A 14,792-nucleotide genomic window follows, 5' to 3' on the forward strand; every position below is an offset into this window, starting at 1 on the left:
CCGATCTGGGAGCTTAAAAGAAATGCAATAGACTTGGGTATTCAAAAAGGGCTTTTGTCGTGGCTGTATCATTAGACTTTTCTACTTGGAAAGATACCAGTTAGAGTGGATTCATGTTAGGATCCTAAAATTGTTTCAAGCATCCTTCTCGATTATGCGACCAACAGTGCTGTGCAAGTGTTCTGCATGATGTCTGCGAAACTCATCTTTCATTCTGGATGATTTCTGATAATGACATCAATGTGCGATCAGACATACCCTTGAAATAGAAGCTTTCATCCGCAAATGGTAGGACGAGAAGATTGACTGGCTGCGGCTAGGCCTTCCTGAAAATGCTTTGATGTCCTATAGAGGAAGAACTTCGCGATGTTCAGAGTTTCAAGTCATTGAATGGTTTGTTGGATTCCTGGAACCATGTCTATGCGTAAAATAAGATTGTCGATTGTGTCGCTCCGGCTCGCCCATGGTTTGGTGCTATCGAAAGAAGATACCCTTGTTGAGTAGAGTGTTGGCTTCTTTATCAACTGGTATCTCACCATGAACAGTTGCATGTCCATCGAAGGCTTGCCAACAAATTGGTGTGGTCTGGCGGCCCACTATTCGTTGTTGTATTTCTGTTTGGATGTATCAACTCTTCTTCTTCGTTGTTCATCATATGAAGTCGTTGTCTGGGTCGTCGAAGAGTTAGTCGATGAATAACCTCCGACACAGTGATCATGTCGTTGATGAAGAACGACAGGTTGATTTATAATGATAAAAACGCAGGATCCCTGGAGAAGTGTTGACAGTCTTCGAAGCATGAATTATTGGGTAAATCAGACCTCTTTGCAAACAAACAGCTCGAGAAAACAGTAGGCAACCATCGGGTGCTGGAAGCTTGAAACCACCGAGTTCACAGGTTCATTATTCTAGCGCATACCGGGGACTATACAAAAGAGAAGTGCCATCTAGTGAAATCACTTCTGACTACCGAACCTGGCATTATGCGGATGTTCGGGACTCATGGTATTTGCCATAATTCGAGGTTGATGTACCTGCGACGAAGCTGCCAGAGCCAACAGCTTCTGGGTTACAGCATCATCAGGCTGCTGATGGGTCAATTATCCGATGATATCCGCTTTATGATAATTTCTATATCACAACTGCCATATTAAGCAAATCACATTTGCTAAACAAAGATCTACTCCGGGCTGTCTCTCTGATCATGTTGTTAGAAGCGGCGGCTTGGCAATCCGACAGTCCTGTATGGGTGATTTTACTGATCCTGTCCAATCGAATTGCTGCAAATCATTGCTCCTTGAAAGAAGCTTAAATTAAGCTGCATTCAAGGATTACTGTAGTGCGGGGCGATTAGGCGGGAATAGGAAGGTGGCAGTCTACAGAACAGACGGCAGAGCTGGAGATGGTCTTGTGTGGTGGTCTGGTAGATATATCGGTAGATGTTTTTGGTGACGGGCAAGAAAAATGATATTGTACATGTCAAGGGATATCTTGATCCAACGACACTGGCCTAGGTACATTGGTCGTTCAAACCTTCGAGGAAGATTCAGTCCACCTGGTAGCATGAAGTCAAGAAGAACCATCGGCTCATACTATGTAAATCTTTGGGTGTAAGGATTGCAAGCTATACCCTGGAGTAATTTTCGTATCCCATTGGTACGAACCCTTATCATGGCCGACCAGACAACCTTAAACCGACTGCAACACGGAAATCCAATGCCATCCCTTACTTATCTATTCCCCATTTATCATGCCCAGACTTGCAAAAGTTCTTAACGTTCCATGAATATTCTTATGCCAAGATTCAGCAACAACCACCAGCGCCTAGCCTAGCTAGCACCCCCAGTGTCTGTCTTGACATCCTCGTTATCACGGGACGGCTGCAGACTGGCTAATCAGGAACGTTTTGACTGCTTCATATGCATACTGAGTTTAGCTCCGCAACCTTTGTGTCGCATTGTCGGAGTCATATCCTAACTTGGATCGCACAGATAAGGACTATACGGTTTGCCAAGTCGAAGGCATCAATACCTCGATACTCTGGTCCTTATCAAAGAAAGACCCTCACAACCAGATGTGAAGGTCGCACAGCTCTTTGTGATTTCACTCATGCAATGTCGCAACTGTAGAGCTTCAAAATGTTAGCCTATGTACATACCTAGGTGGCGTCCTCAAGTCTCATACAAACCATATTGCCCAGATGCAGAAATAAATTTCCCGAACATTGGCTAACATTGGCAAGCTAAAGGACGCTACCAAGAACTTTTTTGTCTTTGCCAAGTAAATGTGAGACTAGTATACTGCAAAAGTTCAACCTCATCCTAACATGGAGCGTTTAGATTGTACATACAGTGGTATATGATGCCCTACCAACAGTATGCACATCGCTTCCTTGATGGCCGTAAAATCCTGTCTCGACTATCAAACAAACTGCATGAAATATCTTGGCAGGATGAGAAGGAATCATCCACCCTTGCCGTGAGGCTCCTGGTATCAAGCCTTTTATAGTAGGTAGCAATTACGACCTTCTTCTTTCACTCCATCCTTGCAGTCGATACGTCCTCCTGACGTTCAATATGCATATCTCGCGTTTTCTCGTCAGATCTGGCGTCTTGGCTTTGTCCAATTGCCTCCCTCTGGCTTCTTATTCGATGTCGATCGTTCTCGGTGCCATCCGGTGTACAAGGTCCATTATGGTAGCATTGTCCGACACTCCAAGATATATAAATGGCCTCTCCCCGTAGCGAAATTCTCTGGCTAGTATCTGGCAGAGTGCTGTTGTATTGAGCTCTATCTTGTCTCATTCTTGCGGCCCCAAAGATTCGCACACACACGACCATGGCGCCTGCAGGAGACAGTCTCGCCGAGCCCATAACGGTGGCCGGTCTCCGAGCTGAAGTCCTTGACGAGAAGCGAGCTTCTATCTCTGCCGAGAAGAGAGCTTCTATCGCCACCGACCCTCGTCCAGCCACTGCAGATGCGGGAGCTGTTGCCCCCGCTGGTGGTGTCACACCAGATGGTCAGTTCCCAACTGCTGAGGAACTAGACACTTTGCGCCGAGTCCCGAACAAGATTCCCATGAAGCTGTTCAGTATCGCATTTGTTGAGTTGTGTGAGCGCTTTTCTTACTATGGTTGCACGGTTGTTTGTAAGTTTTAACTCAGCCTCGACAACATAGTTCTGTCATGTTAACTCAGAAAGTCACCAACTTCATTCAGCAGAAGCTCCCCGAAGGCTCGACCACGGGTGCTGACCCTGAACAGCCTGGCGCTCTCGGTATGGGTCAGCGCGCCTCGACCGGAATTACCACGTTCAACCAGTTCTGGCAATACTTTATGCCCCTTCTCGGTGCCTATATTGCTGACCAGTACTGGGGTCGTTATAAGACCATTAGCTGGGCTCTCGGAATCGACATTATCGGCCACATCATCTTAATCATATCCGCAATCCCCCCTGTGATCGGTAACCAAGGTGGTGCCCTTGGTGCCATGATCGTTGCTATCATAGTTATCGGTTTTGGTACTGGCGGTTTCAAACCTAACGTCAATCCTCTTATTGTTGAGCAGCTCGGCGAGCAGTATATACATGTGAAGACTCTCAAGTCTGGCGAGCGCGTCATTGTCGACCCTGCTGTGACAATCGAAAGGGTGTATCTGTGAGTATTCCCAACACAACAAACACTTCAAAACTAACACAAACAAGTTGGTTTTATTTCTGTATAAATGTTGGGGCTTTGGTAGGTCAGGTAACTGTGAGTATCCTACTTTCTTTGTCCCAAAAGTGAGGTCATTGAAGCGTGGTGTTGAGGTGTGATGTTGAAGACTTGGTGTTGAAGCTCAAGATCTCGCATATCACGACTGATGCTAACGCACGGCGCAGATGGTATTCGCAGAGAAGGAAGTCGGTTTCTGGCTATCTTATACACTCCCAACGTTCATGCTCTGTCTGTGTCCGCTCGTAATGTGGTTGAACCGCAACAAGTATGAGCGAAGGCCTCCTGCCGGCTCCGTCCTGGGACAGGCACTTAAGACTTGGTTCCTCGCCCAGAAGGGTTGCTGGAGTATTAATCCTTTTGCAACTTGGAAGAATCTTCACCGAGATGACTTTTGGGAGAGAGTAAAGCCCTCGAACTTCAGTCATGAGACGCGACCTAAATGGATGACCTTTGACGACGCCTGGGTCGACGAGCTCAGCCGAGGATTCAATGCATGCGCTGTGTTCTGCTGGTACCCTATTTTCTGGCTCTGCTATAATCAGAGTAAGTGTTATTACATTGTTATGAATTGTGTAAGACTAACTGAGGTAACTAGTCAACAATAACCTTATCTCCCAGGCGGCCGTGATGCAGCGCCATGGCGTTCCCAACGACATTCTTTCGAATCTCAATCCTTTCGCACTTTTGATATTCATTCCTCTTAATGATTTCTTCATTTACCCTGCCCTCAGAAAAGCTGGCTTCCGCTTCACCCCCATCAAGAAGATCACGGCCGGTTTCTTCACCGGAGCTGCTGCCATGATCTGGGCTGCAGTTGTCCAGCACTACATCTACCAGAAGTCCGAGTGCGGTAAGTATGCTTCTGGTGAAGATTGCGCAGCCGTGGAAATCAATGTTTGGGCTCAAACCGGTAGTTATGTTCTCATTGCTCTCTCTGAGGTGTTTGCATCTATTACTTCTCTTGAGTATGCTTTCTCAAAGGCTCCCAAGAACATGCGTTCCATGGTCCAGGCCGTTGCTCTTTTCATGACAGCGTTCTCTGCCGCCCTCGGACAGGCTCTCGTTGGTCTTGCGGCCGATCCTCTTCTTGTTTGGAACTACGGCGTCGTCGCAATCCTCGCCGTCATTGCAGGAACTTGCTTCTGGCTGCAATTCCGAAGCCTCGATATTCACGAAGATGATCTCAACGCTCTCCCTGAGGGCCATGCTGGTGCCACTGCTGATGAGGAGGCTCCGTTGGGGAACAAGCGAGTTGATGAGTAAGACCAGACAGAGGGGAGCCCCTGCAGATGCTGCATTACATTAGTTTGATGTATTTCTCAAGGTATCAAGGCTATAGGATACATCCATGAATAAACTTGATGGGTTGCTTGCAATGTGTCGTAGCAATTGCAGAGTACCAGCTCTGCTCACAACGTGAAGTGTGAAGTATCACCGCTTGTACTACCTCAGTCTAAGGGATTGCAGAGAACTTAGGACTGAATCTTAAGCAATAAAACCATTAAGATAAATTTAAGTAAGTTCAGTTGATTTTTAATAAGTTTAGGTAAATTTAATGCATTTTAGAAGAGGTATAGTAAGTTAGGTGGGATCTTTAACCATGTAGTTGTTGATACTAACGGATGATCTTGGATATTCTGACTACCTGAGACCTCTTTCCGAGTGAGAACCTAGTTCAATTGAAAAGTTCACTCTCTATTCTACCTGCAAAAAGAAAATCCGTTCGAGATTATGCCGCCATCAATGGCTGGCTTAAAGTCATGAAAATAGGGGGTGCTCAGGGTCATGTTACAATCCTCACTATTGGCAAGTCACCGTAGACCAAGCCTCTCAATAAGCTATGTTGCGATATCGATATACACTCCCCACAGCTTGAAGCTACTGTCAACAAGCGGAAGATATAGAAGATCGGTTGGTGAAAAGTTATCTGCGCCTAGCACAGACTTGACAACATCGGGAACGCTTCTCAAAAATGCGGTAGTGAGATCTTCGACCTCGAGTCTTTGTAAAACGTTGATGACAACTTTTGACATTACTTTGTTTGTCCAATTCCCATCGGAGTGTGGTGTTTGTTGGTCGGCTATTGCTTTCAGGGTGATAATACTAACATATTTCTCATTGAATCTTTGAACATTCGCAGTATTGATTGGAATTTAGCCATTGGGCATGAAATGACTTAGGTCCTTGGGAGGATTTTGTTTGTCGCGTCTCAATCGAGTAGCCCAGTCAATGCATATACTAAGCATTATGCCATTCATTGAGGGGTTATCTACAAGTCTTGACCTCGCTTAAGTTTCGAAGGCGTGACAGGTAGGTTCGTGATAAAGTAGCCAGCAGCTACAGACGTTTTTTTGAGTATTTTGACGTTCAAGACAGGCATGGTGATCATGTGGTCATCTGAGTCCCAGAGACTGGACACCTATTCAAAGAATGACTCTCACATCTTATCCGAGGTGACCTGCGCGGTTGTTCCAGAGATAGGTCGGACATTACACCACTCTTGCAGAAGGTTATGGAAGCTGTATTTCTCCAGTTCTGAAAGGTCCTTCGGTCCAGCAATAGTGCTGTTGGCCGCACGGTTGGCAACTTCGCCGTTGGACAGACGATAAAAATGTCCTAGGTTCAACCTTTAATCAGGGAGTTATATAAGTTGAATGGGCTTGTAAGCTTACTGAGAGGTGTTGAAAATTCTCTGTTTAAATTGTCACAAGACCATGAAGTAGTTAGGATGTAAGGAAGAAAAAGAGACAGTGGTATTCTTTCTGTTCTAGTAACATGATGATGTTTCAGTTACATAAATACGCTTTCTATTGTCTGAACTGATTTCTATTGCTGAGTGAGTCCGCAATAAGAACAGTAGAAGAAATGTGAAACTTGTTGACCATAATGAGCTCTTGTGTTACGCACTGGCACAGCGATTCAGCCTCCCTCGAAGGCGGTGGAGTCATGGAGCCTCGATGAATGAACCGTTCTTGGAGATCATGGTTATGTTGACCTTGGTTCCTTTCGGTCAACATACGTGATCTTGGGTCGGTGTAGAGATACCTCACCTTCGTCGAGTTTGGAATTAGAGCCCACAAAGTGACTCTGTGTAGACGTCCATCAAGACGCTAATATAAAAAGAGTATATCGACTCTAGTCTTGGGAGGCGCCTTCATCGACCTCGTCAGGTGTTTTATCCTGTTTGATCCTGGTTTGGGGGAGAGCACAAGCCCTCTTCTCCGTGCGGCACATTATGAAAATGGTATACTCGCGGTCTACACCACATATCACGCGGAAGATATCTCCATACAGCTCCATCCACTCTTCATCTTCTTTCTTGGTTGGTTGGCGAGCGCAGGCCGGGCATTTAGATGCTGCCTTCCAGCCTTTCCATCGAACGAGATGGCTATTAGTCAGCCTGGGGACACGGCATGTTCCATATACCTCCTCAACGCCGCCGTCTGCCCATATTTCGGGTTATTGTTATCGTTGCCGTGAGTTCTTAGATGCAGGTAACAACCTGCGCATCGCTTATCCTGAGCCCAGAAACGAAATGTGCGCGCATTTGCAGGAGTTCTTGGCTCGTCGCATACTGGATTCCCACATACCCAGCCAACCCAGACCTCGTGCATCCTTGCATCAGTAATAATATCGGGGCACTTCTCCTTGTTGTGCTTGTATAGATGGAGCCAACAGGCAGCGCAACGTCTAGTTTCAAAAAGGCCTTTCCATCTCTTTTCATCTGGCAGATTGGTGAATTGGCGCACACAGTTAAAACAGTGGTCCTCTTGGTTTGTTTTATTCAACCATTCTTGATAAATGGCCCTATTGCAAGGTAACCAATACTGATTCTGGGCCAATGGAAGAGCCCTGTTCGAACGGATGTCGGTGAAGCCAGGAAGACCTGGGATTCCATGTCTGCTTTTCTGGAAGAGATTCAGCTGGTTCGAGCAGGCCCATGCCACTGTTGAGAGGTATATCATGAGCACTTGCTCAGCGAGAACTGTTGCAACCGCGTTGTCACGGATCACTTCAAAGAGTGAGACTGTTCGGAAGTGTGGAGTCACATCGTCTTTGCAGGCCACACGATAATGGTGACACTTAACATCTCTTAGCAGGTCATTATAATTTCTCAATGAGAGCCGTGGGTGGATGATGACACGACCGGAGATCCTAAGGTACCCTTTGTATCCCAGGCTAGAACTAACATTAATACCCTCAGTTTGGTCTATGTAATTTTTGATAATAACGTCCAGTTAAACACCCCAGAAACAAAAGCTTTCATCGACAATTGAAGATCGAGAAGATCAATAGGTAGAAAGCCTGGTTTTCCCAGGATGCTCTTCACGAGGTCTGGTAGAGAGGAAATGGCAGAAGACATACCAGGGTGTTAGAAGTAACTAAGAAAGAGCTCTCCTAAGCTAATACAAAAGTTGCCTAAGTTCATCCTAAAGTTCCATTAATATTTCATCCTTCAGGGTCGTGGTCCGGAATTTTGCGAGACTGGGGAGATTCAATAGCCCCGAACTACTCTTGGAAAGAGGCTGGATTGGTTTCGGTATGCCCAAGCTACGGTTGATCTTCCTCAGCTACCTCTTGCTCGGATCTGCTCAGACAGGCATCACTGATTCTCATACTTGGCCACGCTACCGCTTACTCGGTGCCATAGGAAGATTTACAGTCTACTTTACAACAAGGACCAAGTTATATTACTGCTTCTACGTAGGTAGCGCTGGGAGGGGGTCCAAGTCCTCATTTAAGCTCTAGTATTTGGATATATGGTTGAAGAAACTCTTTCGAGGCTCTATTGATCTAAACTGAGTATGTTACTTGCTTTCGGGGCAAGCGTTGCACTACTCCTGGAGCAGATCGTTGAAGGATATCCTCTCGAGCCAAGTAAAATCGCCCTCGCAATGGGTGGGTGTCCCAGCGGCTGGGCTGGCGCAGACATTGGCGTCTTCGAGGACTTTATTAGGGGCAATTGCAGCTAGATGACTATCAAATACCATCAGAACTCATTTCATGATAAGGGAAACAGTTGGTAAATATGTTCTCCATGATCTTCACGTGTTTGAGGCCAGGATTACTGTGTCAAGAATAATCATCATAGCTTCCAAAGCCGCGTTTCATTCAGAAAGAACCGCAGCTATACATCCCCGAGCCCCCTATCTCCTACAGTCAACTAAACCGGGGTGACCGTCAAACTCAGCTATTTAGAAATGCTGAATATATGGTGCAACAAGAACGTCAACAAGAGATAAGAGGGTAGGTATGATTGAGGTACTAAAAAGTTAATAGCTAACCGCCTGGAAAAAACCGACCGTTCTTTATTCAGAGGTTTGAGAGTCTAGTTCAGATACCCTTCCATCCGTGGTCGCTGGAGAAGGAGGAAACTCGAAGAACGTGACAACTTCAATGAACAAAACGTATACCACCCAGTTGATCCCGACGAGATCATCGAGGAAAACATCGGACTTGACTCAATATGGGATATCAATTGAACTCCATACACGGTATCCTAAGCTTAGTAAAGACATCCTAAACCTGTGCTAATTTACCTACGTCTTTTTGATATTTGGGATCAAGGTCCTGGATTTTCTTTCCTCCCCTGGCTTCATTTAAAAAAGAACAGTAGTCTCCTTATCGTGGATAGCTAGCAAGGACCAATATCCCTGATGTTCGAAATATGTCGTTGACAAGAGTATTGCACCGTTCACTTCAGTCATCCTCTTGCCTAAGCAATATCATCGAGGCTTGATTAGCCTTCAGAGGCCTAGGGCACTTTCGATTAAGCCTCGAATAACTTTTCAAACTTCTGGATATCCGGCTCGACTCCGCGGCCTTGATAGGAAATACTGTAACAAGTTGTGTATCTTATCAGTTGCAGGTGAGGCATGTGATATCCCAGTGTCCGAGCCCCTGGGGTCATGATTAGAACAATTCTTGGAATTGATCTCTGCCAGAATTGTTTAATATGCACAGAATTGAACTCGCTGTTGACTATCCTTTAACTTATAATAAAGTGGCTCTAATTGTCTCGTTGTTGAAGAGCTTCTCTTGGTATTGGACTCAAGGATCCTGATAGATAAGGAGAGGCATAACAGATATACACCCTGACCACCCTCTCCTGCATTGCCCCTAATCATGCTAGATAACGGAGAGTTCGTCCCCTTGTCACCCCGGATTTCTCCCCCACGCGGCGTGTAACTGGACGGCCGTGGCGATAATCTTGGCGATTCTTTGATTCCGGGGTAGTTAATGTAGCAATTCTCGTCCTTGTGTGATTCTTGCCATATGATCTAAACTTCACCAAGAAAGCATAGAAGAACCACGTATGATAATCATTTACAAAGCAAGTCCCTCAAGAACAAACTCAACCCCACGCGCTCTTACATGGGAGCCACGTTTAACGGTACGGAGGGCGGATACGCGGGGGTGGTAAATGGTGTTGCCATGATATACTGTTAAACCTTGTTATGACAAACCAGCATCTAGATGTAAGGGGCCAGATAAACATAGTGGTGTTATGCATGACGAGGTGGTCGTTTATTAATCTGTTAGTCCTGGTTCTAAAATGGTCGCATATAAGAAGCACCTAAGTCCCCCGTTTCATTTCAGCCCCGTTGAGGCAGCCATCCGTCTTCCATGCTCACTTTGTATACTATCGTTCTATCACACGTACTCTTTTGTCAGCTCATTGTTGGGTGTGCGCCTTACGCAAGAGCACTCAGAAATTTAAGCAGAGCCTCTGTCATTTAGATTGACGGTGACCTTCAAGCAAGAGGCTTCCAACAAGTCCGGTGGTGTCTGATCTCAGTCTCACTCAGTTTGCACGAGCATCGGGTACAAACAAATGCTACCTCCAACACACATCACAAGCTAGAGACACAATAAATTGAGGCAAAGGTAATTCGTTACTTTTATTTCATCCATTGACAAGTCATAATAAAATCGTTTAGGTTCCCAGACCAAACCTACGCCGGTAGGGACGCCTCTCCAAAAACACAACTCCTGCCGAAATGCAATGTCGCGTCGCCAGGTCTGCTCCGTTCCGTAATCGCCTCAGGACTGTGCCTCTAGATTCCGATGGACTAACTCTTCTTTTTTAACCCCTTTCCTGCCTTTGATGTCGTATTTTAGCCAAGATCCAGACGCCATGGGTTTCCATTATGCTAACCACTCTTCCTCGTCCCGCTTGCGTCCTTTTATGACAAGGCCGTCGTCATTATCGTCGTCGCTATCATCGTCACCGTCGTGGATTCTCAGTTGCTCGACGTGGGTTGCTGTGTTGTGCACGTCCTCATCGTCACTCGCATCATCATCCAGCATCCATGTGAGACCGTTTGCTTCCTCTTCTATGGGGAACATCTCACGTGCGTATTCTTCGATACCTCGAGGGCCTTCCCACAACTCCAAAGCTTCGCTTGGGCAACTGACTTCGACCTTGGGGTCGCCGAAGTAAGGCGGTTGCTTTCGAGGATCTTTCTGATTTGGGTCGAACAGTTTCTCCAGACCGACGAGCTGTTCCCGGTAGCCCTCAGGGATTCGAACCTTGATTTCGATGGGGCCTCGCACGTAGCGCACAGGACGACCGACTCCTTTGGAGAAGAGTCGACACACCTCCTTGGGTGTCAAGTATTCGTATGCAAGTGCAATGCGCTCTCCATTCCATTTGCTTGGTCCATCCTTGAAGATTTGCAGGACCGCGGGGCCAACATCGTGTTCGGCGTCTAACCAGGGTAGCTTGGCGTCAGGATGGAATGGTGCTTGCCATTTGAACGAGCCGTCCTTTTGCAGATCCATGCAGAAAAGGGGATACTGGAGAGAGGTAAAGTTGTTGTTGTAGATACCAGTGTACACAAAAGTGGCAGGTATTCTGAGTTTGCGCACATATTGCTCAACCTCATGCTTGGCGGCCCAGAGGGGTAATGAGGGCCATTCGGGGTTGTAAGCACCATGATCGGGCATGGACGAGTACACGTAGTGTTGAATTCCCGCGCGCTTGGCAGCGTCGGCTAGGGCTTTTCCGATTTGGATCTCGTCACCGTAAAAAGTTGTATTTATGAAGGCAAGTTGTGCGCCGCGGAACAGACTTGCGATCAAGTCGTAGTTGACGCCGACACCGGCCAGCGGGCCGTGCTTGGTAACGTCACGGTTTGCTTCAGAGGGCTGATGTCTTGTGTAGAGCTCGCCAACAAATACGGTAACATTAGGATTTCCCGAAACTTCAGCAGCGACGACACCGTCGAGATTCCTCAACTGAGCGCGCACATGATAACCAACGGCAGTGGCGACGCGAATGAAGGACGCCGCTTGTCGCCCGCTGGCGTTGATGACAGCGATCGTCTTGTCCGGGTTTGACATGAGCCTCTTATAAGGACGGAAAGTTAAAGAATTGTTCCTTGAATTTGCGAGCGGAGAAGAATCGGAATAAGAAGATCTGGAGTGCTTGTGCTGCTTGTAAAAAACAGCAGGTTGAGCCTGGGCCTGAGCCTGGACCTGGTCGCCGGGTATTCGAATGGGGATGCTGGCGGTCATGGACCCGTTTAGTTGAGCGGGCATGCTATAGCAGTGCGCTGATGCACTCTCTGTGTGAGCGGGAAGAAAAAGAAAATATCACGTCGCTCTCGGAACTTGACTCGAGGGCTGAAGCCACCGGCCACGGAGCGGAGACAAGAAGACCTTTATTAGCCGGGTCGGAACAGAGCCAGAGCCGGTATTATGTCGGGGGTGGTCCACGGGATGCCGGTTTGGGAGGCAAAACAAGATATGACCACCAAGTGAAAGGTTAAAGTTGAAAGGTACAGGCGACGGTCTGTACGTAAAAACTCAAAGGTGGTGGTGGATCAGAGGATGAGTGAGCCAATGCAGGTGCGGAAGCCAAACCACCAGCAGACAGCAGGGTATTAGGTATTGGTGGTGGTCTGTCTGCTCGAAGCTGAGGAGGGAGAAGTAGGAGATCGTGAGAAAAGTCGAGAAGAGGGAGAAGAGGGGGAGGAAAATATAGAGAAACCCAGACAGGACACAACAAAGCGACTGTCGACTAGTAAACTCGAAACCCCAGTAAAAGAAATAGAAAAGAGGTCACGATGCTCCGTCGCGGCGTTTGCGCCAGGCCTGGCTTGCGCTCAGCGTGCAGTGCAGTGTGCGCGCCCCAGTTCCTAGGTGGATTTAAATAGGTAAGGCAATGGTAATCCAACAAACAACCCTGACCCAATGTGCGGTTGTGGGTGAAGGTGGAATTGGGAAAAGGTTCTAGCGTGGTGCTTTCAGGGTCCTGTAAGCGACGACGCAGCTTCAAAGGGAAGGGTTCGAATGCGTAGCGAAGAGAGCCGGGAACTCAGATGATGAAGTCAAATTGAGATGGACTGAGTCGAGAGGATGGATGATTCGACTTGCAGCTGTAACAAGGGGTTCCGTTGCACCGGTCAAGGTCGATCTCATGCAAGAGATATATGGTCAAGTCGTCGTTCACGAATAGACACGAGAGCTGGGCTCTGCGCAAGTATAAGATAGGTCGGCTGCTGCGAGCGACTTCGGTCGGTGTGTGTAAGTAAGGCAGCGTAGCAAATCCGAGCAGAGCAGAACCTATGCCTATGTAAGGTATTCAAATGTAGGTAGGTAGGTAGGTATGGATTGGATGGTATGGTAAGGTCCATATGGTATGGGTGGTGTCGGTTTATGGCGTGCGGTTGCAGGTTGATAGCGAGGGGGTGTATGCGACATCACAACCAAGGTGTAGAGATAGCGCCGAGTCCGTGAAACTAACCTCACTCACACTCAGTCGGTGGGTACAGGTATGGATATCACTGAATGAAGCCACACACAAAGGCCCTCGTGGGTACGATCTGGGACCGACACCAAAAATATGATGGCGTCAATGAAGTCCAAAAAGGTTGTAGCCAGAGAGGGCCAAGACAAAAGCTGCAAGTAGCTCGAAAAGAATGAAGGGATCAAGAACAACCTTGACGATGAATGAGGGGTCTAAGCTAAGCTGACAACTTATTAACTTGTACGGGAAAATCTACCCTCAACTTTTATTTAAGTATTAGTTCAAGCTTGGCGGCAAGTATACGCTACAGTTCATTTTGTCTGCGTGACGATTAACCCCGTAGCATAAGGCAGCGAATGAAATTGCTTGCTTGGTTTCTTATCATTCATCCTGCGGGTATTTAACTTCCTCTCATTCAAAGGACGGTTCCTGATTTGGCGGGGTATCGCAACAACAGCAACACTCAAGAGCTTACACAAATAGGGTGTCAGGGCTGACTATACGTGCAGAAGCGCAGTAGAACAGGATGGAAAGAATGGGGAAATGGGGAACAAGATTCAAGATTGCGGGTTGGAAACTGGGGATGGATGCTCGCCAACTTGGCTTGTTCGATAATAGAAAGCTAGAGGAAGCAAAGAGGATAGAGGGGGGGCACCAGGCGATAACGAAGACCGGATTCATCGTCACAATGGGAAAGTAAAGTGACCAGAAGTTCCATAACCGCACCCGGACCCGGCAAGCAGAAACCGACTCGACCGACTGATAAGAGAAGTGAAAAGAAACGCCATCTTTAATTCAACGTCACTACAGAAGTACCATGCACTATCAGGGTACCTTTGATGATGGTCTGACTCAAGCCAAGACACAGGTATCATGGCATGATGGGAGTACATTAACAGTTGCCCTTTTTGTCCATTAGGATTTCGGTCAGCAAGTCACCTGTCTCGCCTTGCCTCTCCTCTAACCTTGTTGAACCTAGACGGAACCACTCCGAATCTTTCTTATCAGTACTTCTACCAAGTACCTTTCCGGATGAAACGGGTTTAACTCTTGACCGTCCTTTTAAATGAAGAGATTTTCCTCCCTTACTCAGGACAGGGCAAGATACGAAAGATAAAGAGACCTAATGTTGCCTTTTCGACCCCAGGTGACGCCTACAGGTGCCCCTGCACCAGGGCTGCACTCTCATGGTAGTTGGACGCAGCTATTCGGTGGGCCATTTACAGACGTCAAAACAGACCACCCAAGTGCAAGTTACCTTACCCTCGCGATGACGATGGAAATAATGGTTTCCGGGAATCCAGAGGCGTTACGTTAACTCAC

General features: G+C 47.2%; 2 protein-coding genes across 2 annotated transcripts; one reads left to right on the forward strand and one right to left on the reverse strand.

The window, feature by feature from the left end:
* Positions 1-2,838: 2,838 nt before the first annotated feature.
* On the forward strand, positions 2,839-4,978 carry FTJAE_8140 (proton-dependent oligopeptide transporter POT family; the record flags this gene model as incomplete). The annotated part of the gene is made up of 4 exons (XM_037354926.1): positions 2,839-3,110; positions 3,179-3,647; positions 3,880-4,258; positions 4,311-4,978. The coding sequence occupies 4 exons, from the start codon at positions 2,839-2,841 to the stop codon at positions 4,976-4,978; spliced, it is 1,788 nt and encodes a 595-aa protein (XP_037204782.1).
* A 5,886-nt stretch (positions 4,979-10,864) lies between these two features.
* On the reverse strand, positions 10,865-12,259 carry FTJAE_8141 (nitrogen metabolic regulation; the record flags this gene model as incomplete). The annotated part of the gene is made up of 1 exon (XM_037354927.1): positions 10,865-12,259. One exon carries the CDS (start codon positions 12,257-12,259, stop codon positions 10,865-10,867), a length of 1,395 nt encoding a protein of 464 aa, XP_037204783.1.
* Between the last annotated feature and the right edge of the window lie 2,533 nt (positions 12,260-14,792).

The sequence above is a fragment of the Fusarium tjaetaba genome (genome assembly GCF_013396195.1).
Source record: "Fusarium tjaetaba strain NRRL 66243 chromosome Unknown NRRL66243_c0000171, whole genome shotgun sequence".
Taxonomy (NCBI): domain Eukaryota; kingdom Fungi; phylum Ascomycota; class Sordariomycetes; order Hypocreales; family Nectriaceae; genus Fusarium; species Fusarium tjaetaba.